We start from the raw sequence: 26141 nt of genomic DNA on the forward strand, positions 1-26141 counted from the left end.
TCCCTTGGTGCCACCTCCACCCCCAGCACAGCCTGGCACTGGCCGCAGCGTGGCACAGAGGCCTGGCGGTGCCCCTGACAGGCTGAGCCAGGAGCCCAGCACGTCCCAGCACTTCCAGGCATTGCTCCACAGTTCCCGACAGTAGGAAATCACTTGGCTCCATAGCTCCTGCCCCTCCGGGGATGATTGATGGTGGCTCCCCCCTGCCCGGGTGGGAGCAGGGCCCTCCAGGCCGGCCAGCCTCAGCACCAGCACACAAGGATGAGGTATGGCAGCCCGCAGCACAGGCAGCGCAGGCAGTGCAGGCAGGGCGGCCACGGGGCCAAGGCAGCCCAGCAGGAAAACACCCCCAAGCTCATGGTGAGCACTTCGGAGTCGCCGCCAGGCCCTGTGGTCAGCACCAGGCTCCCAGCGCAAGACACCCATGGCACTGCCTGTGCCACTGGCAGCCCTGTGCCCACAGCCCCTGCCCAGCCCAGCCTGCAGCGCGCTGCCTCTGCTGGGAGCAGAGCACTGGCCACCAGCCCTGTCCTCGGGGTAGCCACGTGTGCTGGGGGGCAGGCAGCTCGGCCCCTGCCCGGCGATGGCCGAGGAGGCACAGCCACACTGGCGCTGGCTGCAGCCCCTCCTGAGGCAGCCGTGGGGAGGATGCGTGTGGGGGCCCGGCCTCAGGGCCAGGACGCGCAGGGGTTGAGCGGGCAGGGGCTGGCAGCAGCTCTTGCAGGGCTGCCGGTGCGGTGGGGCCGGGGGCTGGGGGAGCCCGTCCGGCTCCGGGAATGGCCCCGGCGGCTGCCAGGCCTGTGGCAGGGAGGGTGGGGGGAGGAAACCCGATCCTCCCCGGCGGGACGTGGGCTCCACTCCCCGGCCGGGCCTCGGCTGCTAATTTTAGCCCCGGGGAGGCACCGCTGGGGCCCGAGCTCAGCCCACCGCCACTGCGTGTTCGTTGGGGCCGGGAGCCGCCGGCCGGTGCAGGCCAGTGGGCGGCCACAGCACAGCCCAGCCCTGGACAAGCCCCCAGCCGAGCCCCCCCAGTCGCTGGCTGAGCCCCCGCTGAGCCGCCAGCCAGGCGCCGGTGCTGCCCTCCCGCTGCCCACATGCCGGCAGCCTTGGCTCGGCCGGCCCCACACGTGGCCACGAGCCCTCCCGTGGGCCCTGGCACTGGCCCTGCCAAGCCGCCGCCAAGGCCCCACTGAGCCCCGGGGGGGGGGGGGGGGGCCTGAGGCAGGTCCCAGCCCAGAGCCCCTGTGGGGGTTCCTGGGATGTGGGGGACCGCAGAGGAGGCCCTGCCACACTGCACGGTCCTGCAAAGGATGTGACCACTCTGAAGCAAAGGAGCCCCCTGCGTGGCCGTGGACCCCAGGCCCTGCCTGGGCTCAGGGGCTGCACAACACAGAGCCCCCAGCCATCCCCCTCAGGTCTCCGAAACCAGCACTCGCAGGGGCTGAGGTGAGAGGCATGTCCAGGACGGGTGCTTTCCACACTGCTGCAGCTGGCCCAGTGGCCCCGTGAGGCATCTGAGGGCCACCCAGCCACCGCCACCAGGTGCAGCGGAAGCAGACAGGAGAGCAGCTGCGGAGGCCACAGCCAAAAGATGCTCCGAGCAGCCATCCCTTCCCAAAGGAACAGAGGAAGCTGCCCCAGACACAGCAGGGTCCCCAGCCCAGGGCCCCACGGCCACAGTGTCCCCCCAGCCCTTCATCTGTGGCATGAGCGGCCGCGCTGCCCGGTGCTTACTGGAAGAGGAAGCTGCTGGGAAGGCAGCGCGTGCAGCGGGGCAGCTTTGGGGAGGAGAGGCTCGGCTCGGCAGCCGGCAGAGCTCGGCTGTCCATGCTCCCAGGTCCAGGGCCAGTAACGGGAAGTGTCTGCTCTCAGTGACGGTAAATCAGATCGGGGAGATTAGAGGCCTTTTTGCCTAATCATGAGCCGCTTGAAGTTGGAGGACAAGTTCCTGGAACAAAGAGGAAATGGAGGCAGTAAATAAAGAAAAACTGTTAACATGTGGCCCTGCGTGTGAAAAACGTCTCCGTGAAGAACTGTTTATGGCTCACTCATCTGCGGGGCTGACAGCACGGGCTGCAGCGGGAGGTGGCGATGAGGCCCCGCGTGCAGGGGTGCAGGCAGGCGGCCGGTGAGTGGGCAGCCAGGCGGGGCAGCGGCGGGGGGCTCGCAGGTGGGGGTTGGAGAGGATGGGGCCATGTGATGACACATGGCAGCAGGAGGAGGAAGGCAGCAGCATAGTGGGGCTGTGGCTCAGGCGGCTGCACCGAGGCTGTTGGCGAGGCTGCGTGCATGGCAGGCAGCGGCACAGCACGTGCAAAGGGAGAGGCACTGGGCAGGCAGAGGCTGCGCAGCATGTGGGCCCCAAGGGGAAGGGGGGCACCCGAACGCACCCGCCCCACTGCTCCCCTGCAAGTGCCGAGTGCTGCAGATCTGTGCCCCCTCCCCACCTGCAGCACCAGGGGGGCACAGCTCAGGCCCTCCCAGCAGAGCCCCGGGGCCATCGGCCAGGTCTGCCCCACGGAGCACCACCAGCCTCCAGACAGTCCAGAGCAATGTGGGGAATGCAGGCAGGCTTGCTGCTGTGCCGGGCATGTGCCCCCCTGCTCTGGGGGCAGCATGGATTTCTGCCAAGAGCCAGACGCTGGTGGACCCCCTCCCTGGCGTAGGCACAGAGTGCCAAGAGGTGTGGGGCTGCCCACAGCCGACAGCAGTGCTGCTGCAGTATGTGCCTGCCCGCGGTGCCACAGGACAGCGCGTCAGCTGTTTCCAGGGCAGACGCAGCCAGAAGCCGGAGCTGATTCCCAGCAGCGAGGTGACCCTGTGCTGTCCCTGCCTGCAGTGGGAGCAGCGTGGCGGGAGCCGTTGCCATTCTGCACACAGCGCCATGGGCCTGAGGAGTGACACGCAGATTCCCGTGGAGCCGTGGCCAAGCGGGCACACGCGGCCACGTGCCGGCGCTCCCTCGGGCAGGAGGTCCGTGACGGGCACTCCCGGCACAGCGAGGCGCCGCGGGAGGGCCGGGGGTCCGGGGCAGCACCCACCCATGTCCCCCAGCACCGCCGCCTGCCACGCACCGTGGCAGAGGGCGCAGGGCAGAGCCGAGGGATGGAGGGATGGGGGGGGGGGGGTGTCTGCTGCGGCGGCAGCCCCGGGACGCGCTCGGTGCCCACGCACGAGCGGTTCCGCGGTGTCCAGCCGTCCACGGCGGCGGGCCCCAGCCCCCGCCCCGCCCGGGCGAGCCCGCCCCTGCCCGGTAGCCCTTGCGGCGGGGCGGTCCCGGCCATGCTGGCGGCGCGGGGCGCGGGGGCGGCGCTGCGGCGGCGGCGGCTGCCCGCGGCGGGGACCGGGAGCGGGGCCGGGTCGGGGGTGGTGCAGCCACGGGCCCCCCCCGGCCCCTCGCCGCGTGCCGTGGACCTGCGGAGCGACACCGTGACCCGCCCCTGCGCGGGGATGCGCCGCGCCATGGCCCGCGCCGCCGTGGGCGACGACGACTACGGGGAGGACCCGACGGTCAACGGTGGGCGGCAGAGACGGCCCCCCCTCCCGGGGGGCAGCCGGGATGGGGAGCCCAGAGCGGGGATTCTCCGGGGCTGGGGGCGCTGGGAGGGGCTGGGGGCGGCAGCCCGGGCCAGAGGGGCTCCTGTCTGCCCCCCCCCCCCCTCACCCGCCCAGGGCCAGCAGATCTCCCTCCTCCAGCCCCCCATGCTTTTCCCCTGCAGAGCTGCAGCGCATGGCCGCAGGGATCCTGGGGATGGAGGAGGCCCTTTTTGTGCCCACCGCCACGATGGCGAACCTCATCGCCGGTGAGTGCCCGGGGCTGTGCCCGGCCCTCCTTCCGCACGCCCCGGAGCAGCCAGGTCACAAACCGAGGGGCAGGTTTATGCCTCCATCCCGTGGAGGGTGCGGAGCGCGAGACCAGCCCCCTCCTCCCCGGGGTCCCGAGGAGAGCCCCGCTCCGGCTCAGGAAGGTGCCTGGACGGCCGCCGGGCAGAGCTGTGGGCAGCAGGTCCCTTCTGACCCCGGTGCATCCCCTTGCCGCTTCCTTGCCCTCCCCTCCCCCCCTCCCCCAAATCCGTAGCAGCACGACCGCGCTCGGACCCCGGAGCTGCTCCCCGCTTCTCGCTATGGATGAGCAAACCCCGCCTTGGGTCAGCTTGTCCCCGTCCCACGCGGCCTTTGCTCCGTTAACCTTTACCCGGTTCGCTCTCCTGCCTTCCTGCCAGCGGGGTCCGCTGCACGCTGCGTGGGAGCGCACGCCCCGGGGAGGGGAGGCCGTGCCCCCCCACCTCCAGCCGCTGCGGGCAGCCCCCGCCCGACAGCCCCGCACCCCCGGGGCAGAGCGGGCGCCCCGTGCCCGCAGGAGGCCGCGCTGCTGCGGTGTCGCTGTGCTGCGCACCCAGCCTCGGCGCGCCGGAGCCCCCCAGGCCCCCCGCGGGCACCCCGTCTGAGCCTGCCTCCCCCCGCACCCGCTGGGTGCTGCCCGCCGCGCCCCCTCCTCACGGCCCCTCTCCCTCCCAGTGATGTGCCACTGCCCGCGCAGGGGGGCTCAGCTGCTCCTGGGTCGGGACGCCCACCTGCACCTCTACGAGCACGGCGGGGCCGCTCAGGTGGGTGCTGCGCGGGGGGCGGGCTCCGGTCTGGGCTCCCGGGGCCCGGCAGCGCAGACAGCGCAGGCAGGGGCGGGAGGGCGGCTGGCTGCTGCCCTCCTCTGGCCGCCGGGGCCGGGATGGGACGGGGATCCCTCGCTGGGCTGCGGCAGCAGCATCACCCGGATCGCCCCCAGCCACAGCCTGGGGCAGGCGTGGGGCTGAGCACAGCCGGTGCGGGGGAGGAGGGGAAGGAGGGTCGGAGGGGAAGGAGGGTCAGAGGGGCCACCGTGCGCTGCCGCTGTCCCCCATCACCTCTGCTCCCTGCCCTGCCCCGGGCACAGGTCGCTGGCGTCCACTCCCAGGCGCTGCCAGACCTGCCGGATGGCACCTTCGACCTGGACCAGCTGGAGCTGACCATCCGCGAGGCTCACGGCAGCCGGTACCACCCACGCCCCGAGCTCATCTGCCTGGAGAACACGCACAGCTCGGCGGGGGGGCGGGTGCTGCCCCTCACCTACCTCCAGCAGGTAGGAGCCAGCGGCTGGCAGCAGCCCTGCCTCGGCATGGGCAGCTGGACCCCGCAGGATGGCACTGCAGGGACACCAGGGCCTTGCTGAGGAGCTCAGAGCACAGCTAATGTTGGTGCCAGCCACCCCACGGTGCTTGGTGCCTCCAGGGGTTCCCCCTGACCCAGCTCCTCCTCTGCTTCCCCTCAGGTCCGTGGGCTTGCTGACCGCTACGGGCTGCAGGTGCACATGGATGGAGCACGGCTGGTGAATGCGGCTGTGGCCCAGGGCGTGGAGCCAGCTCAGATCACCCAGCACTGCGATTCCGTGTCCCTGTGCTTCTCCAAGGTGTGCTCACGTGGGGAGGGGGTCCCTGGGGCCAGATGGGACCAGCACAAGCTGGGGTCTCACCCTCGCTCGGGGGCATTGGGCTGAGCAGCCAGCTTGCAGGCCGGGGCATCCCTGGGAGGGACAGGGGCAGCCCCCCAGGGCAGCTCAGGTCACCCTTCTGGTGGCTGCGCAGGGCCTGGGTGCTCCGGCTGGCGCAGTGCTGGCTGGACGCAGGGAGTTTGTCACTGAGGCCTGGCGTGCACGGAAGCTGCTGGGCGGGGGGATGCGGCAGGCGGGAGTGCTGGCAGCCGCTGCCCGCGTCGGGCTGGAGCACGCGGAGGCGACGCTGCGGAGAGACCATGACAACGCCCGACGCTTCGCTGAAGGTATCCTGGGGCCCCTTGGCACGCCGGGAGGTACAGGCACCCACAGCCTGACGCTGCTCTCTCTGCCCGGCTGTGCAGGCTTCCACACGCCGCGGCACAGCCGGGTCCTGCCCTCGGCGTGTGCCCACCCTTACTCCCCCCCCCCCCCGCTGCCGGCTGGGTTCACTGCACCCAGCACCCTCTGGCACTGCCGGGGGTAACAGCAGCACCGGCACCTTCCCCGGGCAGCCATGCTGGATCTCCAGCCAGGCAACGATGTCTGGCTAGAGTGCTGGGATGATGCCATGCCTGTCCCCACAGTGCCCAGTAACTTGGTGCTGCACAGGGGGGAGGGCAAAGGGCCCCTCCTTCAGCCGTGACATGGGGCAGGGCTGGGGCAACCGGGGCAGGGCTGGGGCAACTGGCACCATGCTCACAGCCTACTCCCCTGCCTCCCCCAGGCATCCAGCAGCTGAACTCGCCCCTCTGCTCTGTCAGCCTCGCTGCGGTGGAAACAAACATCGTGATGGTGAGCATCACGGGGGGCTGGCCGTCCCCCGCAGAGCTCTGCAAGCACCTGCAGGCAGTGAGTGAGGAGGAGTTGGCTGAGACTGGCCAAGCTGTCAGCGTTTTGCTGTTCCCCTGGTCGGCACACACTGTGCGCGCTGTCTGGCACCGTGACGTCTCAGCCCGTGACACTGAGCTTGCAAAGAACAAGCTGGAGTTTGTGGCCAGGAAGTGCCAGGAGAAGCTGGCCTTGGGACTGCGCCCGACTCCACCGAGTGCAGGGGCAGCCTGAGCATCCTCCCAGCCCCAGCCCTGGGGCAGCCGCTCCTCACCCAGCAAACGTCCTCAGAGCACCCCCTAGTCCTGAATGGAGACGCTGCTTCTGTAACTCGGGTCCCACAGGCAGCAACCCTTGCTCCAAAGGCCACATGCTGCACCTGGCCCATGTGCACCGCACATGTGCAAGGATGCTGCAGCAGGGAGATGGGTCCTGAGGGATGCTCGAGGCAGAAAATAAACGTGTTCAGGCAATGCTCTGGCTGTGCAGGCCATGTTCTCCCAAGCATGCTCCTCCCCATGCAGCGGGGACATTGTCACAGCCCAGAGGTCCCTGTTGAGGGACAAGTGCTCCTGAGGATGTGGGAGCATCTCATAAGTTCTTATCTGGCCAGGACTGTCCCAGCAGCACGAGCCCAGCCTGGCCCAGAGAGCTCCCCAGCGTGCTCCTCTGTCACCCCTCATCTCCAGTGTTACCCCAGTCCTGCAGTCTCCCCGCAGCTGCAGGCTGGTTCTCCACGCTTCCCTGCCGGCTGAGCCTGTCACACTCCAGGTTGGCGAGTCCCCGACTCTGCCTGTGCAAAGAGCTGGTCCAGGCTCAGTGACACACTCCCTGCTGCCAACATGGAGAGGCCAGCCACAGGACGGGCATGCCGTGCTGGGAGAGGAGATTCTCTCTGCAGCGGCCACGGCGAGTGTGTACTTACCGGCTGAGCACAGCCCCAGCTCCCCGGGAAGCAGTTACACCCATGCAGCAGTTATTCCTATTATATTTTGTACTGGCAATAAGCAGTTTAAAGGAAAGTGAGGGAACAAACCATCATCACCAGGTCATCCAGACAGAGCCCCGCAGGCTTGCCAGCCCCGTGTGCTCCAGACAGGCAGGAACACCCCAGCAAAGGAATGTTAGCCCAGGCAAGAATCAGTAACTGGTGCTCCTCTGCTTAGAGCTCCCCCGCCGGGCTGCAGGCTGGATGGGTGGAGGGGACACGGAGGGTGTGCGGAGGCAGCAGCCGCCCTGGGCTGCAGGAGACACAGGCAGCTGGACCAAGAGGGGGACTGGGGCAGGGTGCACGCAGGCTGCCCATCGCCACCATGCAGGGCTGTGGGTCCCAGCTCAGTTTGCTCCCAACATGCCATCAAGCTCTTGAAATCATGTTCAGAATCACCTGGGATGAAGAACCAAGCCCTGTGAGCAGTGCTGGCCCCGCTCCTCCACCCCTGGAGGTGATGGCAGCCCTGAAGCTGCAGCCCCACACCCGCCCTGGTCAGCAGGGGCAGCTCGCCTCGCATGGCTCTCCTGGGCTGCTGGTCTCAGCCTGCTCAGAGAGTGAGGGGAGGACAGGAGCTCTGCCCTTACCTGAGTGAGGACATAGCTCTCCTCCGACAGCTTCTCAATGATGTCAAAGTGATCCACGCTGGCGAGATCCAGCAGAGAGACGGACCAGCCGGCTGCACGCAACGCCTGCAGAGAGAGCAGCGCTGGCAGGAGGGACCCTGACCCCCATCCACCCCAGGCAGAGCAGCAAGAAGCACAGCTTGGCAAGGGTTAGCGTCCTCCCCTGAGCCGCCAGCGTCTTCAACAGCAGCCATCTCACAGCAGCACAAATACTGCCCTGACACGGCACATGAGCTGTTCACCCCAGCTCGGCACATCCGAGGGGCCGGCGGGAGCAGCATCCCCACGGAGCTGTGCTGGGCGCTGCTGGGGGCACACCTGGCTGTACTCCTGCGACTGCCTGCGAAACTCCGGGGAGTCGTGCTGGGCCACAGCAACAAGCACCTTGCAGGCCGCAGTGGCAGGCGCTGCCGGGGTGACGCACAGCATAGGGCTGTTCCTCTGGGCCACCTCCCTGGAGGAGACACCGCAGTGACAGCCCACGTACCCCTCACTCAGAGAGGGCGTCTTCGCCTGCGGAGCACCCCTGTCCTCGGCTGTGTGCACCAGCCAGGCGGAGGGCGTGGAGGCAGCCGGTGCCCGCAGCGCTGGCAGGCTGCGCAGGCAGGGGCAGAGCAGGCTGCTGAGCCAACAGCATTTGCCCGCAGGCTGCGCTGGCCAAAGCCACGTGCGTGAGCAGCCTGCCTGTGCCCTTCCCCAGTTGCTGTCCCCACCGTGTGCAGGCTCACCAGCTCATGTTGAGCGCATCGTTCACGTAAGTGTGCAGGATGGGTTCAAGGTCATACACACCGCTCACCAGCACAGCTCCTGCAGGCAGAGGCGCCAGCGCGTGAGGGGCCCTGCAGCTCAAGCCACTCTCATAGACTCATGGAATAGTTTGGGTTGGAAAGGACCTTTAAAGGCCACCTAGTCCAACCCCCTGCCATGGGCAGGAACATCTTCAACTACGGGTTGCTCAGAGCCCCATCCAACCTGGCCTGGAATGTTCCCAGGGATGGGGCAGCCACAGCATCTCTGGGCAACCTGGGCCAGTGCCTCACCACCCTCAGGATGAACACATTTCTTCCTCTCACAGCCGCATGTGTGGGAACTCTCCTTTCACCCGTGTCCCCAGGCCTCAGTGAGCTGCTGGTGGGTGCAGGACACACACACCCTGGGGGAAGCTCCTCCAGGAGCCCAGTCCTGCGCCCCCACGCCTGTGGGTGCAGTCAGCTGGGGCAGCTCACCTCCTCCAGCTCTACAGCTCCCACAGCCCCAGACGGGCAGCAGTGATGGCCTCACCCCAGCGGCAGACACCAGTTCTCCTTCAGCCCCCACACCTGGACATGGCGGCATTACCTTTGATATCCGGCGTCACTCTGTATTCCGTCCAGTCCGTGGCCAACACCATGGCTGCCAAGTGGGCCCCTGCAGAGTGTCCACACAGGTAGATGCCCCTGAAGAGAGGTAGCCATCAGCCAGCGCAGGAGGGAATGGCATGGCGCTTGCTGCCTGGGGACACCCAGCTCCGCACGGAGGATGCAGCACAGCCACAAGTGCCGCAGCCAAAATGCAGCAGCTCGGACATGTCTCGGACTGACACCTCGCGCAGTGACGCGGGAGCACAGTTTGCCTTGAATGCCCACCAGCGGCCATGGTAATGGGGTGGAGGGGACCCCGGCAGCTGCGGGCGACCCACCTGATCCCGGAGTACTGCTCCACCAGGAAGGCGATGCTGCGCCGCACCTGCAGCACCATGGCATCCATGTGGCCTGGGCAGAGGGCAGAGTTAGGAGGGCACCAGGCCAGCGCGGGCGGCCACAGCCTCTGCAGGGCAGCACCTACCTTTGGGGGCTATGTCATATCCCACCGCCACCACTGCCACCCCCTGTGACACCAGGGGGGGGGCTGCGAACCCTGACTCGTCCTTACTGGGGGGGGAACAGAAACTAGCCAGGCCACCAGGGCCGGGGGCAGACCCGGAGCACCCAGAACAAGTCCGGGGGTCGTGAGAAAGGAGGCGGTGAGAGGGCGCCAGGGGGGTCCCTTCCCCAGGGACCGCCTCACCGCCCGCTCACCTCACCTCACCTCACCTCAGGCACTGCCAGTATCCGCCGTGGATGTAGACCAGGACCGGGAAGGCTGCGGAGCACAGCCCGGGGTGAGCGGGGGGCCCGGTCCCTGCCCCCCCCCCCCCGGGCCGCCGCCTGCCCGTCACCTACAGCCGGAGGGGTCCGCGGGGAAGTAGATGTCCAGCTTCTCCCGGTCCCCGTCGCCGTAGGGGACGTGCAGCGAGGTCTGCGCGCCGGCCCGGGCCCGCTGGGTCCCTGCGGGAGGACGGACACGGCGCTTGGCGCCCCGCACCCCAACGGCGGCGGCCCCGCTCCCGCTCCCGGCCCCTCGCCCCCCTGCCCCGCCCGCCGCCCCGGGGCCGCCCGCTCCTCACCCGCCGCCGTGGCCGCCAGGTGGGCCTGGATGACGGCGTCGCTGCCCAGGCGGGGGGACCAGCGGCTTGGGGAGTACTGCTGCTCCAGCGCCTGCGCGGGTGAAATGAGCTGGCGGCGCGGGGCTGCGGGGTGAGACCCCCGGGAGGCAACCGCGCCCCGCCCGCCCCGCGGGCCCTACCTCCGCCGGCATGTCCCGCCACCCCCCCATTACTGCGGCGGTCCCGGTGCCGGTCCCGCTCAGCGCCCGCCGCGGACCGGCGCGCCCCGGGGGCGGGGCCACAGCCATGGGGCGGGGCCGGCCCTCTCCCATTGGCCGCTCGGGAGGCGGGGACGAGGCGCGAGGCGGGGGTGGGGCACCGGACGGGGCCGACCCTCTCCCATTGGCCGCTCGGGAGGCGGGGTCGGGGCGGGGACACGAGGTGGGCTGACAGGGCGATGACGTAGGGACGTCCCGGTGCGCAGGCGGCCGCGCGGTGCGCGCCGGGAAGGCGGCGTGGGCCGGGGCGCGCGGAGGGAAATAAGAATTTTGGCGCCTGTGCTCCCATTGGTCGACGCGGCAGCGCGTGGGCGTGAGGCCTCCCCTGATTGGTCGGCGCGGCTCCGCAGCGGGGCGCTGCGCGCGCGCGGGCCCCCTGTCTGTCCGGCGCAGCCATGAACTGCCTGACGGTGCCTGGCGTCCACCCCGGCTCGCCCAGCCGCCCGCGCGGGCAGATCCAGGTACCGGAGCGGGCGGGCGGTTGGGAGCCGCCCTGGGGCTGCGTGGGGGCGGTACCGGGGGGGACGCGGGGATGTAGGGTCGGGCCGGGCCGGTACCGGGGGCGCAGTAGAGATGCGGGGCTGGGCTGGTCCTCGGAGGGATGGGGGGCTGGGCAGGTACCGATGGGGTGCCCGAGCTGTGCGGGGGTCCGGTCCCGGCTGGGGACACGGGGACGTGAGGCTGGGCCGGTCCCGGGAGGAGGACCCGGGCTGTGCGGGGGCACGGCTGGGCCGGGGGTGCGGGAGCCGCGCCAGCTCCGCGAGGGGAGGGGGGACCTGGGCTCCCAGAGCCATCCCGGGGCTGGGCCGGTACCGGGGGCTGCCTGCGCGGTGCCCCCGCTGAGCTGTGCTTGCGCCCGCTGACCCCGCGGTTCTGCCCCCAGGTGATCTTCGGCCCCATGTTCTCCGGGAAGAGGTAGGCGTGGGGTGGCTGGGGGGACAGGGAGCAGGCTGGGGCCCGCTGACGGTGTCTCTTACAGCACGGAGCTCATGCGGCGGGTGCGGCGGTTCCAGCTGGCCCAGTACCGGTGCCTATTGGTGAAGTACGCCAAGGACACACGCTACTGCACCTCCGGCGTCTCCACACACGACAGGTGAGTCTCTGGGGCAGGAGGACCCACCCCTGCGGGCCCAGCAGCCAGGCCCATCCTCTAACCCTTCTCCACAGGAGCACCATGGAGGCCATGCCAGCCTGCCTCCTCATGGACGTGTACCAGGAGGCACTGGGCTCTGCTGTCATCGGCATTGACGAGGGCCAGTTCGTAAGTGCAGATCCCGGGCAGCTCTGCAGGATGCAGTCTCTTCTGAGCACCCTGTGCAGAAGGAGGTCTGAATCCTCTGTAGGAGGGGGTAGGAAGAAATACCCTGGGGCAGTTTGATCCTGCTGGACTATGCTCATACAGTCAAACTCTTCCCTCGGTCCCTGCAGGCTGAGGACAGCGGGGCTGGGGTCAACGGGTGGGCAACACGGCTCTAATTTTCTCTGTGCCCTGTGCTACTGTCTGGGCATGTGCTGCTGGATCCTGAGCAAAGTGATGCCCCTTCCTCTTCCTGACGCTTTTTCTGTCCCTCCTTTAGTTTCCAGACATTGTGGAGTTCTGTGAGACAATGGCCAACACTGGGAAAACTGTCATTGTTGCTGCTCTTGATGGGACTTTCCAGAGAAAGGTAAACCACTCTTCTTTTTAGTACAGCAATTGCTTTGGGATCCTCGTAGAACCCATCCAACAGAACTGCCCTTTCTCTCTTGGCACAGGCTTTCGGGAGCATTCTGAACCTGGTCCCGCTGGCAGAGAGCGTGGTGAAGCTGAATGCCGTGTGCATGGAGTGCTACCGAGAAGCCTCCTACACAAAGAGGCTGGGAGCAGAGAGGGAGGTGAGTTCCCTTGGAACAGAAAGCACTTCAGTAGCTTCATCTTGCCAGTCCTGCTAGTCTAGAGGGATCCCCTCAGGGGAACTGAGCTCTGCAGAGTCACTCTCCCAATTTTCTTGCCAGGTTGAAGTGATTGGAGGAGCAGACAAGTACCACTCCGTCTGCCGATCCTGCTACTTCCGCAAGCGGCCTCAGCAGGCTGGGTCAGAAAACAAGGAGAACATGCCCATGGGAGTGAAGCAGCTGGACGTGGCTGCGTCCCGGAAGATCTTTTTTGCTTGATTGCTGGGCTCCAGCATGGGGAAAAGTTAGAGGAAGGAAGCTAAATGCTGCAGCTCCCAGACGCCACATCCGGCTTCCCCTGCTTTTAGCAAACCTGTTAAGTGTCTTAGCTCTACCTGCCAAACCACGCTGCTGTTGCTGTGCACTGAGCACCAGGAAAGAGGAGAATCAACTGCACCTGATGCCAGGGGCGAGCTGAAGCAGGAGCCTGACTAAAAGTGAGTTCCTTTCTCAGAACATGGAACAGAGACAGGTGTAGTTACCGATGCTACCGACATCAAACAGGTCCTGAAAAATTCTCCCAGCAAGCCAGGCTGCAGGGCAGCCATCGCTCACCATAGTTCTGGCCTGCTCTCCTGGTCTTCTGCCTGTGTTCAGGCTGGCACTGGTGGGTAGTTCACTTGCCTGTCAATGCAACCGTTTCTTTATCTCTTGTACACTGTTGCTAAATTGCAGGTTTCTTAAGACAATGTACAGTAAGTTAGTATTTTAAACCCACTTCCTTTTTTAACACAGTCTGAGGCGATAACCTCTTCCTTGTCGGAGAGCTGTGGCACAACTTTTCAACTGACACACGTAGCAGCAGCCCGGCCCTCAGCAGTCCCTTTGAATGACTGTGCACGACGTGTTCGTTTGCCGTTACGATCACTTGCTGCAACTGTCTTGTAAGTTTTTTTTTGAAGCAGACGGAGGGAAAGGAAGGCTCGTCTTGATGGCCCGACAGTAGGCTCTTCCTGGCTTTCCTGAACTCCAAAAGGGCTCACACAAAGGGCAGCCTGTGTGTTAAGACAGAGTCCTTTTAGAAGAACTAGATGTCACTTCAGAAAGAGCTTCCTCTCCAAAATTGGGGTGGTTTTGCTCAGATCCAAGCTTGGTGCTGCCACTTCAGTGCTTAGTTACCTGTGAAGGGTTTGGAGACTTGGGACTTAATCTGTAAAGGTTAGCTGTTAACAGGCTACTGTTCTGTGAAGATCCAGCTACTTGGAAAAGGGTCTCTGCTTTGAGTGGATGGTTCTCAACTCTGGTCATGTATCTTGCTCTCTCTTCAGCCTTCCAAAAATCCTTGAGGCTGATTCATCCTCTGCTGTAAGGGGACCAAAGGATCCTCCCCCTTTGCCTGACTTGGCTTCTGGAAGGTTCTGGGTTTTTTTTCCTTACTCCTTGCAAAAGTGCTTTTCCCTGTAAGCCAGCATCCACAAGGTCCAAGCAGTAGCTCTTGGTTCTGGCCAGGTGAAATTTCCACACGCTCTCTGTTTGCTCTCTGCAGTGCTCTCTGCCTACACCCTCTGGCTAGGAGGAGGCGCCTCCCTAGAAGGTTACAAGAGCATCTGAAACCCCCTGCTCCTTCTGCATTACTTGAAGTGATGACAGTTGTACTCACGAGCACTTCGTTGCGAGGCCTGGGCTTTCCCCTTGGGGCTGGGAAAGGCAGCACTGCTACTGGTTTAGGTTAATAAATAACTTCATGAAATTGTGTGTTTTATAGCAGACTGCGCTGAAAAGGCTTCCCCACAGTAAACACTGCACAAACAATGCAGGCTGATCACTCACAGCCCAGCCTGGGTTGGTCAGCTGGTCGCAGGGGTGGCGTTGGAGCTCTCTGCTCAAACCTTCTACCAAACAGGCTCTGAGGAGCAGGAGGAGGGCTTGCCTAAAAATAGACACCATCGTGAGTGTGCTGTTTGCAGTCCAGCAGTTGGCTGGGGGTGCTCTGCCGCTTCCCCGTCTGGAACCCCCAGCCCTCAGGGCGAGAGGAGGGGGAACCCTGTTTTTCTTCCCCAGAGAAGAAAGGCACGTGGTGGCTAGGTGAAAAAGTTTATTCCTCCTCTACAGTGACAAACAAAGAACTATTTGAACGCCAGCCCCAGCAGCAACAGCTCGCATACCACACACTGCTGCTGGGAACAGCTTCACAGCAGGTGCAGCAGAAAACACAACCTGAGACAGCAGCTGACACCGGCACCCTGGGGTCAGCCGGGAACGCCGGCTTCGAGCAGGACGAGTAGGATGTGGGATGGCAGCCTCGCCTCTGCGGAGGCAGTGCTTAGCAGGAGGCAAGCAAGGGGGGGGGGTCGAGTACCGAATCAGCAGGGAAAGCACTCCAGGACCTTCCCCAGGACGCCTGGAGCAGCCACAGCCCTGCTGAGACATTCCCAGCACTTGCTGCTCCCACGGATCCCAAACCATGTCATCCAAGCACCGGCAGCTCTAGTGCAGGCTATGAGAAGGCACAGCACAGGTTTATGGTCTAAAGAAGACAGGGCTTTGGCACCAAGCTCACCCAGCAGCAGCTGAGGGGGAAAGGCATGGGAAGCCAGGGGAAGGCAGGAGCTGGACCGTGCCACCCAGCTATGCTACGGCAGCAGGAGCTGGCACTTCAGGGGTTGCAGCCAGTGGGGCTGGAAAGGCACCAGTGCCAGGACAGGCCAGGGCAGCAGTCACAAGGGCACGGCCGGGACAGGGCCAGGGTGTGCGAACCACCCACCCACCCACCCTGCTGCTTCCCTGAGGGCAAAACCACGAGTGCAGAGCTCGGCCCCGCACACCTACCCACTGCAGCGCTGCGCTCAGCAGTTGCAGATCACCCACCATGCGCCACATCACCCACTACACACCAGGTGCTGGATCCCAGCTGCGAGGAGCTCCCTCCTGCACCCCAGTGCCGAGACCCGGTGGCTCTCACCCAAAGCGGCTCTCACCCAAAGCAGCTCCCACCCCCCGCCCCAGCTCCCCCCTTCAAGTCACGGGTCGCTCCCCTCCCACCCCACAGAGAATTGCACTGGTACAGCCATCCCCGACGCACCACCCAGCAGGGGCTCAGTACACCGGCGGGGGCTGGTAGCCCTCCGGGCCTTCTGCCGTGTGGGTGAAGGGTGGCTGCTGGTAGGTGTCGTGGCTGATGTTGGGGTAGCTGGAGTAGGGAGTCGGAACCTCTGGGCTGGGGTCGACGTAGCTGTGAGCAAAGTCTTCCACCCCCATCTTGTACCGCTTGTAGGCAAAGGTGATCAGGAGACCCTAGAGACATGAGGGGGCCAGCAGCGTCAGGGCTGCGTGGCCCAGGGAACCCCTCCACGCTCCCTCCTGAGCGGAGCAGGACCAGGCTCCACCACAGCTTCACTCACCCAGGAGAAGATGGAGAAGAAGCTGAAGGTGATGGCAGCACGGGCCGAGTCAGCCCCGATGTGCACGTCCTTGGCCTGCGTCCAGGCCCACTGGTTGGTCAAGAAACAAAAGCCAATGAACCACAGGAAGGTCCAGAGACCTGCGGGAGGAAGGTGGTGTGAGGGGCTGGGGCTGTGTCCTGCTGCTCCCGGGCAGGTCCCCAGGCCATACCCTGCTCCCACAGGGCTGCTGCTGCCATGGTGGGGGATGGAGGCCAGCGCAGCCGCCTGCAGCTCCACGGAGCGCATTCAAGCAGGCAGCGCGTGGCCCATGGGCAGCGTGCCAGGCGGGAGCGACTCCCTTTGCCAGGCACCGGCAGCCACGTCATGGGACAAGGGCAGCCATTGTAGCAGCGGCAGAAGGCACAGCCCTGCCCTGCAGCCACCGGTACCTGAGAAACCGAGGTCTGCCAGGACCAGGTACTTGCGGTCAGTGGTGTTGCTGATCTGGGGGAAGTAGATGTCCACCATGAAGAAGAAGATGCAGGCGAGGAAGGCGAGGACGCCGATGCCAATGCCGTAGCGGCAGGCGTCCTCGTTATGGTTGAAGATGCAGGAGAGCTTGGGGGAGCTGGGCGGGTTGGTGTAGCCCTCCCCGACCAGGCAGGAGAAGACGATCAGGGCGAAGATCTGCAGAAGTGAAGAGCGGGTGTTCGCTGGGGGGGGCACCAGGACGGCGGGATATCCCCGGGGCACAGCTCCACCGAGCGGCTGCACCGGGAGGGAAGGAGGAGGGGTCCCGGGGCGGGAGGAAGAAGCCCGCACGACCCATCCCGGCCTTCCCCCTCTCGCCCCGGGACCCCATAGCCCGCCCCCCCGGTCCCGTCCCGCCCCGACTCACGGCGCTGGCGATCCGCGCCAGGACCTGCGGCTGCTGCACGAAGCGGCCCAGATCGAAGGCACCGCCGGCCTTGGCCGCCCCGTACGCTCCGCCGCCGCCGCCACCCTCCTCCATCACGTCGGAGCCGCCGCCGCTCCTGCGCGGCACCGCCCCGGGGAGGGCCCCGACGGGCGGTCCCGGCCCCGACGCTGGGGCGGAGCGGGGGCGTGCTCAGGCCGGCGGGATCGGGCCCCCTCCTCCTCCCCCCGAGGGCAGCTCCGTGCTCCTCCGGTGCTCACCGTGGTCCGCAGCCGCCCGGTCTTGCACAGCGGGGAAACCGGTGCTCCCTCCCCCCCCGTCCACACCGGAGGGTTCCGCGTTCTCCCCAGTCAGCCCCGGCTCCCAACCCCACGGAGGGTCCCGGTGAGCGCGGCCGGAGGGGAAATGGGGGATCTGCACCGGGAGGAGGCGGGAGGGCTGGGCTGGGTTGTGCGGGGGAAGGGGGGGGGGGGGAACCGTGCTCCCGTACCCTCCCCGCTGGTGGACGGGACCGGCTTCGCACCCACGCTGAGCCGCGGCGCTTGCCCGGTGCCACGCGGAGGCGGTGGGAGCCCCGGGACACGCCTCCGTCGGTTCCTGGTACCGGGAGTGGGCGGGGGGGGGCTGCTGGGGAGCCTCGGGGTAGCGGGGCCGGGCCGGGAGTAGGGCGCGGGCGGGGGGGCCGGGAGCAGCCTTAGTCCGCCCCGGGAGCGCTGCGGGGCCTGGGGGCGGTGGAAGGGGGGGCGAACGGGGCCGGGGCCGGGGAAGGCGCTGAACCCCCCCTGCCCCGGGCGCGGGGGCACCGGCGGGCGGTGGGAGCGGGGCGCGGGCGGTACGGCCCCGGCGGAGCCGCTCTCCGGTCCCAGGACGGCACTGACGGGGGGGCACAGTGGTCTCTGTCCGGTGTGTGTCCCCCCGGGCGGGTTTGACCCCGCGAGTCCTGCCGTGCCCTTCCCGAGCCGAGCGCCGGGGACTCCCACCCGCGGTGCGGGCGGGCTCCGTCCCTGCTCCGGAGCGGCGGGCGGGACCGGGACCGGCTGCGCGCCTCCCCCATCCGCCCTCCATTCCTTCCTGTCCCCGCTGAGCCGCAGTAGCCCCGGGGCCAGGCCCAGGCTTAGACCGCGGTCCCGCCCGCCCCGCTCCCCGGCACGCAGCGGCTCCGGCGCCATCCCCGTCCCGGGGGGGGCAGAACCCCGCATGTCCCGGGAGCCGCGGGGTGAATGTGGGTGCTGACGCCCGTCCGTTCGCCGTGGCAGGGCGGCGTGTCGGAGGGAGCGCAGGATGTCCCGGCCGCCCTCCTTCACCCTCCACGTCGCTGAGGACACCGAGAGCGATGGGTGAGTGTGGGGCTGCCCGCATCTGACCGAGCTGTGACCCCCCACGCTCGGCCCCCGGGATCCCACAGCCCCCGTGGCGCGAGGATGGCGTCCCCGTGCCCGGCAGGCACCGGGTGCCTGTGCCACAGCCTGGCACAGCTGGGCTTTGGGCTGGCGCCAGGGCTTTGCCACGGCTCCATTCCCAGTGCCTGGCCCCAGGTAAGCGGGTCTGTGTCCCTGCAGCCAGGAGCCGAGCCCGGACAACGAAGGAGCCCTGCATACCTCCTTCCACCAGCTCATCCAGGAGCAGAGCAGCTTGGTAGAGGCAGCTCTGGAGCTGGAGATGCAGGCGAGGGGCAGAGGTAAAGCGCTGCGGTCACAGCTGGGGTGGGACGGGGACAGCATGTGTGCCCAGGGCCACCTACTGTCCCAGACCCCACCTGGCCAGCTAGGGCTCGTGCCGAGGCTGCAGCCAAAGCACTTGTAGGAGCCCACTGATGCCTTCCGAGTGCAGGGTGGGACAGACCTGCCTTTGGGACACAGGGAGCATCCCCAGAGAAGGGGTTGCTGCAGGGGGAGCACACACCAGGATCGATGCCTGGCCTCTGTGCCGGAGCAGGGCAGTGAGCGCCGTGGGGACTGGAACCATGGGCACTCCAGATCTCACCGCTCTGCGTCCTCCCCTCCCTCTTCCAGAGCACTCAGCCCATCTGGTTCTCCCGGATGCCTGTGCCACAGCCTGGCCAGAGCCCAGGCAGGGCGAGCAGCAGCCTGGCTACTCCTCTGCCACCCTGCGGATCCTCGCCAGCATGCCCAGCCGCACCATCGGTATGTGCCACCTGCCCTCCCACCCTTCCTGCAGCCCAGGATCCACCTGGCAGAGCTCTCCCCTCTGCCCTGCTCTCCCACAGCCGCCCACCCTCCTGCCCTGCTCTCGCCTGCAGGGCGCAACCGTGGGGCCATCATCTCCCAGTACTACAACCGCACGGCCCGGCTGCGGCGCCGGAGCAGCCGCCCACCCCTGCAGCAGCTCTGCCGCGCCGCACGGCCCAGCCTGCGGCAGTATGACCTGGAGACCGACCCCGCCAGGGCCACACTGGAAGGTGAGGGTTCCCTGGGGGCAGGCAGTGCCGGGCACCGTCCCCATGCCGGGTTCGGGACAGGCACGCTGTGTCCTGGCCAGCCGCATCCTGCTGAGCCCCTTGTGCCCCCAGACAAGCGGAGTCTGCTGGTGAAGGAGCTGCTGAGCCTCTCGCCCAGCCAGCGCAGCCACATGCTGCTCACCGTGCCCCTCAGCCTGGCAGAGAAACGCACCCTCCGGTAGGTCCTCTCCTGCTGGTCCCAGCCAGGCAGGGCTCCCACAGCCGGAGCCGTCCCAAGGCCCGCACCACCCTCTGACACCCCTCTGTGCCGGGCAGGCAGGAGCTGAGCGGGCAGAGGGGCCCCCTGCAGCAGTGCGCCCAGCGCCAGGCCCCCTCCTCTCCCTGCGGATGGTCCAAGGACTACATTGTCCTCGTAAGTCTGGGGCATGGATCTGCACGGCAGCTCTTGGGGGTTCTAGTACAGGCTCCGGCCCCGGTGCTCTCCCCACGCTCTCTCTCCCCAGGGCTGCCGAGGCCTCTGGTACAGGCTCCTCTCCCTGCTCCCTGCTGCGCAGCCCTGGCACTACGCCCTGAAGCAGATTGGCGGCCGCTTCGGCTCCAGTGTCCTCTCCTACTTCGTCTTCCTGAAGACACTCCTTATGTTCAACATCATCTCACTCCTCATCCTCCTGGTCTTCGTGGTGGCCCTGCAGGCTGCGTATCCCCCTGCCTCAGCCAACCCCCAGCCCTTCACTGGCTTCGAGCTCCTCACAGGAGCGGTAAGCACTACTAGTGCCAGCGTCCCCGTGCCAGGAGCTGCACCAAGCCTGGCGCTCAGCCTGCATCCCCACATCCCCACCATGGCGATGCCGCGGTCCCTGCCCTCACACAGCTGGGGCCCTGGGACCACCAGTGCTGTGGGTGCAGAAGGGGATGCCTGGTGCTACCTCAGCCCAGGGCTGTGTGTCCCCACAGGCTGGCACAGATGTGCCAGGCTGGGCAGGGAGCCGTGGGCACCAGCGAGATCACCATGGGCCCCATCCTGCACTTTCTCACAGGGCTACTTCACTCACTCGCTGCTGTACTACGGCTACTACAGCAACACCACTCTCAACGACCCCTGTGCCTCCAGCCCCAACGGCAGCGCGTGCCCCCTCGCAGCTCCCCAGCTCCCATACAACATGCCACTGGCCTATGTGTTCAGCATTGGGGTCTCCTTCCTTGTCACCTGCGTCCTGCTGGTGTACAGGTGGGTGGGCAGCACCTCTGGCACTGCCAGCCTTTACCTGGTGCCCAGCCCTGATGCCCTGACACCCTCCCTGTCGCTGCAGCATGTCCCGCTCCTTTGGTGAGAGCTACCGTGTGGGCAGCTCCACGGGGGACATGGCTGTCAAAGTCTTCTGTGCCTGGGACTTCAAGGTGATGCAGAGGCGCTCGGTGAAGCTGCAGTGTGAGAACATCCGCACCCAGCTGAAGGTGAGGAGTTGGTCCCCACACGCTCTGCGCCTGCAGTGGGAAGGCCAAGGCGTTCGCAGGAGCCCATCCAGACCCTGGGGCTCGGCACCCCTCTCCTACCACTGCATGGGGGAGTCCTGCTGCTGCAAATACCCCCTGACCCGACCCCGCACCACCACTTTGTCTGTCAGCCCTCCGGGTCCCACCTCGGTGCAGCAGGACAAACCCTCACTCCGGACCTGGAGTGTGTTCAGCAGCACTGGCACTGCTCTATTCCAGGAGCTGCTGGCGGAGCAGCGCTCCCGCTCCTGTTCCCGGAGCCTCTGCCAGCGCCTGGGGCACACCGCTGTGCTGCTCCTGGCCTGGGCCATCTCGTTGAGCACGGTGCTGGGCTGTGTGCTAGCTGTGTACTACTTCTCAGAGCACATGCATGCGGTGAGTGCGGCCCCTCACCGTGGTCTCTCCCGGCTGGTGTTGGGGGCCAGGGCTGGGCTATCAGGGAGGGAGGACAGAGCAGCCCCGGGAGGTAGGAGCAGCCCCGTTGCAGCTCCCATCCTGGCATCACTGGGCTGCTGGCAGCCACGCACTCACCCTGGTACCCGCTCACCAGGTTCAGCAGGACCACCAAGCACGGGGCAGCAGTGAGCGGCAGCAGGAAGCCATCCTGCTGGTCCTGCCCCTGGTGGTGTCCCTCCTCAACGCGCTGATGCCCCACCTGTACAATGTGCTGGCGATGTGGGAGAAGCAGGACTCCCCCGTGGCAGTGGTCTACATGGCGATCTGCCGGTAGGCTGGCTGGGGGGAGAGCCCTGCAATGTGGGGGAAGGCTTTGGGGCAGGGCACCCCGTCCGTGGGGCTCGGCTCCTCTGTCCCCAGGGCTCAGGGGCTCCCGGCCCTGCTCCTGCTCTGCAGGAATCTCATTCTGAAGATGGTGGTCCTTGGCCTGCTCTGCTACCAGTGGCTCAGCCGGAGAGTCGTCTGCTCAACAGAGGTCAGTGCTGCCGTGCAGGGTCAGGCTCTGTGCGGATCCATGCAAGGAGCACGTGGCATCCACATGAGCCACCTGGGCTGTGCCATCCGGACCATCCCTTGCCCAGGGAGTGTGGGGCAAAGCCAAGGCTGCAGTCCCAGCACCAGCAAAGTCAGGGGTCCAGCAGCAGGGGGTCTGCCGGACGGCACCGCAGGCACCATCAGCTCCTTGCCGGGGAGAGGGGGTGACAGCCGGACAGGGGGACCCCAAACACAGGGTGGCTGGGGAAAGGGCTGCAGGGGAGGAAAAGGTTCCACAGCCCCACATGCTCCATGGGGGCCACAGAAAAGCCATGGGGGAGGAGAAACCTCGTTGCACGCTTGATGGCAGCTTTGCTTGTCTCCCCAGTGCTGGGAGACATGTGTCGGGCAGGACCTGTATCGCTTCGTGGTGATGGACTTCATATTCTCCCTGCTGGACACGCTCTTTGGGGAGCTGGTCTGGAGGTAATGTGCCCCAGGAGGTGTCCCCCCGCCGGTGTGGCATCCCTGGCTCCCACTGCCTGGGCAGCGCTGCCCTGGTGCACCCGGGCTCTGTTGCCATCTGGGGGGAGACGGGGTGCCGAGCGTCTTCCCCTGCAGCAGTGTGGGAGCAGAGCTCTGCTCCTTCCCAGGCTGATCTCAGAGAAGAGGCTGAAGAGGAAGCAGAGGCCCGAGTTTGACATAGCCCGAAATGTGCTGGAGCTGATCTACGGGCAGACCCTGACCTGGTGAGATGCTGTCTTGCCTGGCACGGCTCTGCTGGCGAGTGCCTTGTGGTCCCCTGTGAGCCCTGCAGCTGGGACCAGGCACAGGGACTGCACGTTTCACTGAGTGGGGCCATGGGAGACCCCCCCAGCCCCACATGGGTAGGACGAGGGAGACGGGTGGCCTGGCAGTCACAGCGCCCGGTGCTGGTACCTTACAGCCGCAACCCACACCCACCGGGAGATTTGGCATTGGCGATGGGGTGAGAGCCACAGGGGGATCAGCAGCAGAGTGTCCCCCTGCCCAGCTGGTTCCCTCCAGAGCTTGGGGGAAGGAGCAGGCTCCCATACACATGCAGCCCTGCTCGTTAGTCCAGACCATAACGGCACTTGCTGCTCTGAGGGGACCTGCTACCCTCCAGCCTGTCTGCTTGGCTGCGCAGGGTCCTGCTGTGCCATCCCCCCACTGCCTTTCTGCAGCCCCCGGCCTTGTGCCCCCCTGCCCAGGGAGGGGATCCCTGTGTGTGCTGCTGCATTCCCATTCGCAGCACGTGTGGGAGCCACAAAGGCCACAACCGCCCTAGGGGTCGGTGAGATCCCAGCACTGGCTGCAGCAAACCTGGCTCAGCGCGTCGTGTGCGTGCTCTTTGCTTTACGGAAGCCTGACCGCAGCCGGGGCCGGTGCCCAGCCGCTGCCCCCGGCTCTGCCTGTTGCTGCCTTCTGCGGCACCCAGACCCAGGATGAGCTCGTCTTCCCCCCTCTCCCCCAGGCTGGGCGTTCTCTTCGCACCACTCCTGCCGGCAGTGCAGACGCTGAAGCTGGTGCTGCTGTTCTATATGAAAAAGGTGTGAGCTGTCCCCCGCCCCGCAGCTCCCCATGCATCCCCATGACAGGCAGCCTTGCAGCAACACTGCGCCCTGCCACAGCAGAGATGCTGTACCGCGCAGTGAGCAGCGCCGTCCTCATGGGAGGGAGGGGGTGTTGCTGGGGACAGGGTGTCCCTCAGCTCACTCAGCTCCTGGAGGATGGGAGGGATGGGATATGGCATGGGGCTGCTTCCCAGGAGGTGGCAGCACACGGGACTCTGCTCCCTGTCTGCAGACCAGCCTGATGCAGAACTGCCAGTCCCCCAGCAAGCCCTGGCAAGCATCACACATGAGCACCGTCTTCATCACCCTGCTGTGCTTCCCGTCCTTCCTGGGTGCAGCCGTCTTCCTCTCCTACACCATCTGGTCGTGAGTAACTGCTGGACCACAGCTTGGGGCTGCCTGGTGAAGGAGAGAAGCTTGGGGAATTGGTGCCTCCCGCACCCTGATGGCACACGGAGCATGTCATGCCCAGCACAGGGCTGTGCAGTGCTGCCCCAAATGGGGAGATGCTGACCAGCCGCTTGGTCATTGCACAGAGTAGCAGCGATTGGCCTGTGCCCACTTCTTCCAGATGTTCCCAGATGTTCCTGATGCGGGACAAGGGGATGAGGACCCCCTCGTCCAGCCACTGGGGATGTCTGGGGTGGGAGAGGCTTGTCCCTGGAGGGTTGGACATCTGAGGCTGGGCAGTGTTCTGGGCTGTGTGCAGCGGCCGTCTCGGCTGCCCATCGCTCTGACCAACCCCATTGCTCTGTCTCCTCAGGGTGCGGCCATCAGAAACCTGTGGTCCCTTCCAGGGGCTGGAAACCATCTACAAGTCAGGGAAGACCTGGGTACAAGTGCTGGAGAAGTCCAACCCGAACATCACCTGGTTTGCCTGGGTCCACCAGCACCTGGTGGAGAACACCTTCCTCCTGTTCTTCATATCCGGGGTCCTGCTGTGAGTAGGGACCCAAGCCCGAGGCTGAACCCTGGGCCCACGCTTTGAGGGTGCCGCTGTCACAGCCCTGAGCGGAGGGTTGGGAGCTGGGGTGTCACTCCAGAGCCTTGTGCCCCGGCCCAGTGCCAGGAGCGCAGCGTCCCTCAGCTTCCTGCCCCAGCTGCCACCGTCCCGTCCTGCCTGTCATTGCAGAGCCGTGGTCTACTTCAACATCCAGGTGGTGAGAGGACAGCAGAGGATCATCCGCCTGCTGAAGGAGCAGATCGCCAACGTGCGTGAGCTCCACATGCTGCCCCTGGCCAGTCCTGGCCGTCCCTGCTGCTCCATGTCCTGGTCCAGCCCTGGGACTGCTGGACTTGGGCTCTAGTCCTGACAGCACTGCCACGTCGGATGTGCAAGAGCCCATCGCGTGGCTGCTCACTGCAATGTCTCTTCTATTGCAGGAGGGGGAAGATAAAATATTTCTCATTCAGAAGCTTCACTCTGTTTACGAGCAGAGAGAGAGACGTGCCTGAGCCCCAGGTAAGGCTGGCACGAAGGGGAGAGGGGGCTGCCAGGGTGCTCAGAGCTCGGCCGGGCATGGGGACATTCCTCCACTCCGTGCCAGTGGGAGCAGGAGAGCCTGGCGCTGGCAGGGCTGGAGCATGGCTTGCCGGGGAGCAGGAAGGGACAGGAGACGGTGGGCTGAGCCAGTCTTTCCCAGAGGTGCTTCCCCTCGCTCTGCTGGCACCAGCGGCAGCATGGCCAGCTCACCTGGCAGCTGGGGATGCAGGGCTGAGCATGCTGGGGAGATGCCCGGGCTGCCCTGGTACCTAGCCTGAACCGGGGGATGCTGGATCCCTGGTGCTGCTGCGGCTCCGGGTGGGCAGGGTCTGCCAGCAGAGCCAGCACAGGGACAGGGAAGGGGATGGGGACAGGACTGGGACAGGGAACAGAATGGGGATGGGCACATTTAGAGCCTCGTCTCTGCTTTGAGTGTGGGGCAGTGCTGTCTGTCCCCGGCAGCAGATCCTTGGGGTCTCAGGGCCTCTCTCTCTCTCCTCTTAGTGTCACAGTCCCCAGGAAGGAGCGGGACAGGACAGGACTCTGCTCACAGCCAGGGACTGGATCGTCCTCCTTTCTAAGACATGGCAGCGTGGCGCTGGGAGCAGTGGGGCTGTGGAGTGCTGGGGAAGTTCCTCTCCTCTGGGTTGCAGCAGCCAAGGACCCATTGAGGCACATCATCTGGCAGCTCCACGGAGATCCTGCGGTACAGGGACATGGGTGCTCCCACTGCCCAGAGCTGCTGGGGACACGGCAGGCGTAGCAGGACCAGGACTGCCATTGCATCCCCAGACACAGCATGATGTGGGGCTGGCTCGCCAGCAGAGCCCTTCTCCGTGGGTGTGTACTGTCAGCAGAGAACAACTCTCCCTCCTGTCACCGCCCCAGCCAGCGTTGGGCTGTTCAGAAGCATTCAGGGACAGTGAAGATTTCTGGCTGGAGAGAACCTGCAGCCCTCTTCGCACTACCTAGGGGCGGCAAGGCCAGAGCTGCAAGCTGCCAGGCACCGACCCAGCTCTAGCCCTGTGTCTGGCTTGCCTGGTGGAGAGCAGCTGGCCAACACCCCCACGAATGAGGCCACCCACATCCCCCCAGGCCAGGCAGCCCTGCGGCACGCTGCGCCTGCCGGCAGGACGGACACAGAGAAACCACTGTAGCACCTAGTGCTGGGTTGGGCAGAAGAACCTGAAGGCTCTGGCACCCCAGCCTGACCCAGCCCATTAAAGTGTATCTGTGCAGGAGCACTCCCGGACTCTGGACCTGTCAGGCTGGAAGTGAGCAAGTGGGTTTTGGTGTGATAGCGTCAGCGTTCATTAAGGGTGGTGACGCAGCAGCCAGCGCAGGGTGTGCTCAGGCTCCTTGGCACTGCCTGCCTGCCCCAGGATGAGCCCA

The 26141-nt window shown here is 66.2% G+C and overlaps 5 protein-coding genes across 6 annotated transcripts; 3 read left to right on the top strand and 2 right to left on the bottom strand.

Moving 5' to 3' along the window:
- Nucleotides 1-3282: 3282 nt before the first annotated feature.
- LOC309678944 (uncharacterized protein) lies at nt 3283-6838 on the top strand (the record flags this gene model as incomplete). Of its 2 annotated transcripts, none has more annotated exons than XM_082492146.1 (7): nt 3283-3517; nt 3720-3803; nt 4519-4607; nt 4931-5116; nt 5306-5443; nt 5619-5811; nt 6252-6838. In XM_082492146.1, 7 exons carry the CDS (start codon nt 3283-3285, stop codon nt 6587-6589), a joined length of 1263 nt encoding a protein of 420 aa, XP_082348272.1. In that variant the 3' UTR covers nt 6590-6838. The 2 variants fall into 2 exon arrangements, with proteins under 2 accessions (XP_082348272.1, XP_082348273.1); XM_082492147.1 differs by having other exon boundaries at nt 4952-5116.
- Nucleotides 6839-7326: 488 nt separating this feature from the next.
- Nucleotides 7327-10659, bottom strand: AFMID (arylformamidase). The gene is made up of 11 exons (XM_082492148.1): nt 10577-10659; nt 10398-10488; nt 10174-10278; nt 10045-10093; nt 9797-9882; nt 9651-9723; nt 9311-9408; nt 8701-8779; nt 8291-8426; nt 7934-8038; nt 7327-7742 (listed from the first exon to the last, which is right to left on the bottom strand). The coding sequence occupies exons 1-11, from the start codon at nt 10604-10606 to the stop codon at nt 7713-7715; spliced, it is 882 nt and encodes a 293-aa protein (XP_082348274.1). The 5' UTR covers nt 10607-10659; the 3' UTR covers nt 7327-7712.
- A 390-nt stretch (nt 10660-11049) lies between these two features.
- Nucleotides 11050-14278, top strand: TK1 (thymidine kinase 1; the record flags this gene model as incomplete). The annotated part of the gene is made up of 8 exons (XM_082492166.1): nt 11050-11115; nt 11538-11569; nt 11634-11747; nt 11822-11915; nt 12232-12321; nt 12410-12529; nt 12650-13026; nt 14076-14278. 7 exons carry the CDS (start codon nt 11050-11052, stop codon nt 12806-12808), a joined length of 675 nt encoding a protein of 224 aa, XP_082348292.1. The 3' UTR covers nt 12809-13026; nt 14076-14278.
- Nucleotides 14279-15547: 1269 nt separating this feature from the next.
- SYNGR2 (synaptogyrin 2) lies at nt 15548-16944 on the bottom strand. The gene is made up of 4 exons (XM_082492202.1): nt 16811-16944; nt 16362-16599; nt 15931-16070; nt 15548-15823 (listed from the first exon to the last, which is right to left on the bottom strand). Exons 1-4 carry the CDS (start codon nt 16922-16924, stop codon nt 15626-15628), a joined length of 690 nt encoding a protein of 229 aa, XP_082348328.1. The 5' UTR covers nt 16925-16944; the 3' UTR covers nt 15548-15625.
- A 259-nt stretch (nt 16945-17203) lies between these two features.
- Nucleotides 17204-25994, top strand: TMC6 (transmembrane channel like 6). Its single transcript, XM_082492201.1, has 21 exons — nt 17204-17212; nt 18085-18165; nt 18388-18506; nt 18841-18972; nt 19089-19247; nt 19359-19464; nt 19563-19659; nt 19751-20005; nt 20285-20475; nt 20558-20702; nt 20961-21116; nt 21292-21467; nt 21594-21684; nt 22060-22157; nt 22325-22420; nt 23167-23242; nt 23499-23632; nt 24030-24206; nt 24399-24477; nt 24650-24728; nt 25254-25994. The coding sequence occupies exons 2-20, from the start codon at nt 18110-18112 to the stop codon at nt 24719-24721; spliced, it is 2415 nt and encodes an 804-aa protein (XP_082348327.1). The 5' UTR covers nt 17204-17212; nt 18085-18109; the 3' UTR covers nt 24722-24728; nt 25254-25994.
- The last annotated feature ends 147 nt before the right edge of the window (nt 25995-26141 follow it).

The sequence above is a fragment of the Vanellus vanellus genome, assembly GCF_965231255.1.
Source record: "Vanellus vanellus genome assembly, chromosome: 17".
NCBI lineage: Eukaryota > Metazoa > Chordata > Aves > Charadriiformes > Charadriidae > Vanellus > Vanellus vanellus.

Coding starts and splice junctions, on each gene's coding strand:
- AFMID (XM_082492148.1), bottom strand. CDS start 10,606: ATGGGGGGGTGGCGGGACATGCCGGCGGAG. Junction 10,094..10,173: donor CCCCGCGGACCCCTCCGGCT/GTAGGTGACGGG, acceptor TGTGCTCCGCAG/CCTTCCCGGTCCTGGTCTAC. Junction 9,883..10,044: donor GGATACTGGCAGTGCCTGAG/GTGAGGTGAGGT, acceptor TTCCCCCCCCAG/TAAGGACGAGTCAGGGTTCG.
- TMC6 (XM_082492201.1), top strand. CDS start 18,110: ATGTCCCGGCCGCCCTCCTTCACCCTCCACGTCGCTGAGGACACCGAG. Junction 22,421..23,166: donor TACGGGCAGACCCTGACCTG/GTGAGATGCTGT, acceptor CCTCTCCCCCAG/GCTGGGCGTTCTCTTCGCAC. Junction 23,633..24,029: donor CTCTCCTACACCATCTGGTC/GTGAGTAACTGC, acceptor CTGTCTCCTCAG/GGTGCGGCCATCAGAAACCT.
- SYNGR2 (XM_082492202.1), bottom strand. CDS start 16,924: ATGGAGGAGGGTGGCGGCGGCGGCGGAGCGTACGGGGCGGCCAAGGCC. Junction 16,071..16,361: donor GGCAGACCTCGGTTTCTCAG/GTACCGGTGGCT, acceptor TTCCTCCCGCAG/GTCTCTGGACCTTCCTGTGG. Junction 15,824..15,930: donor TCTTCTCCATCTTCTCCTGG/GTGAGTGAAGCT, acceptor TCATGTCTCTAG/GGTCTCCTGATCACCTTTGC.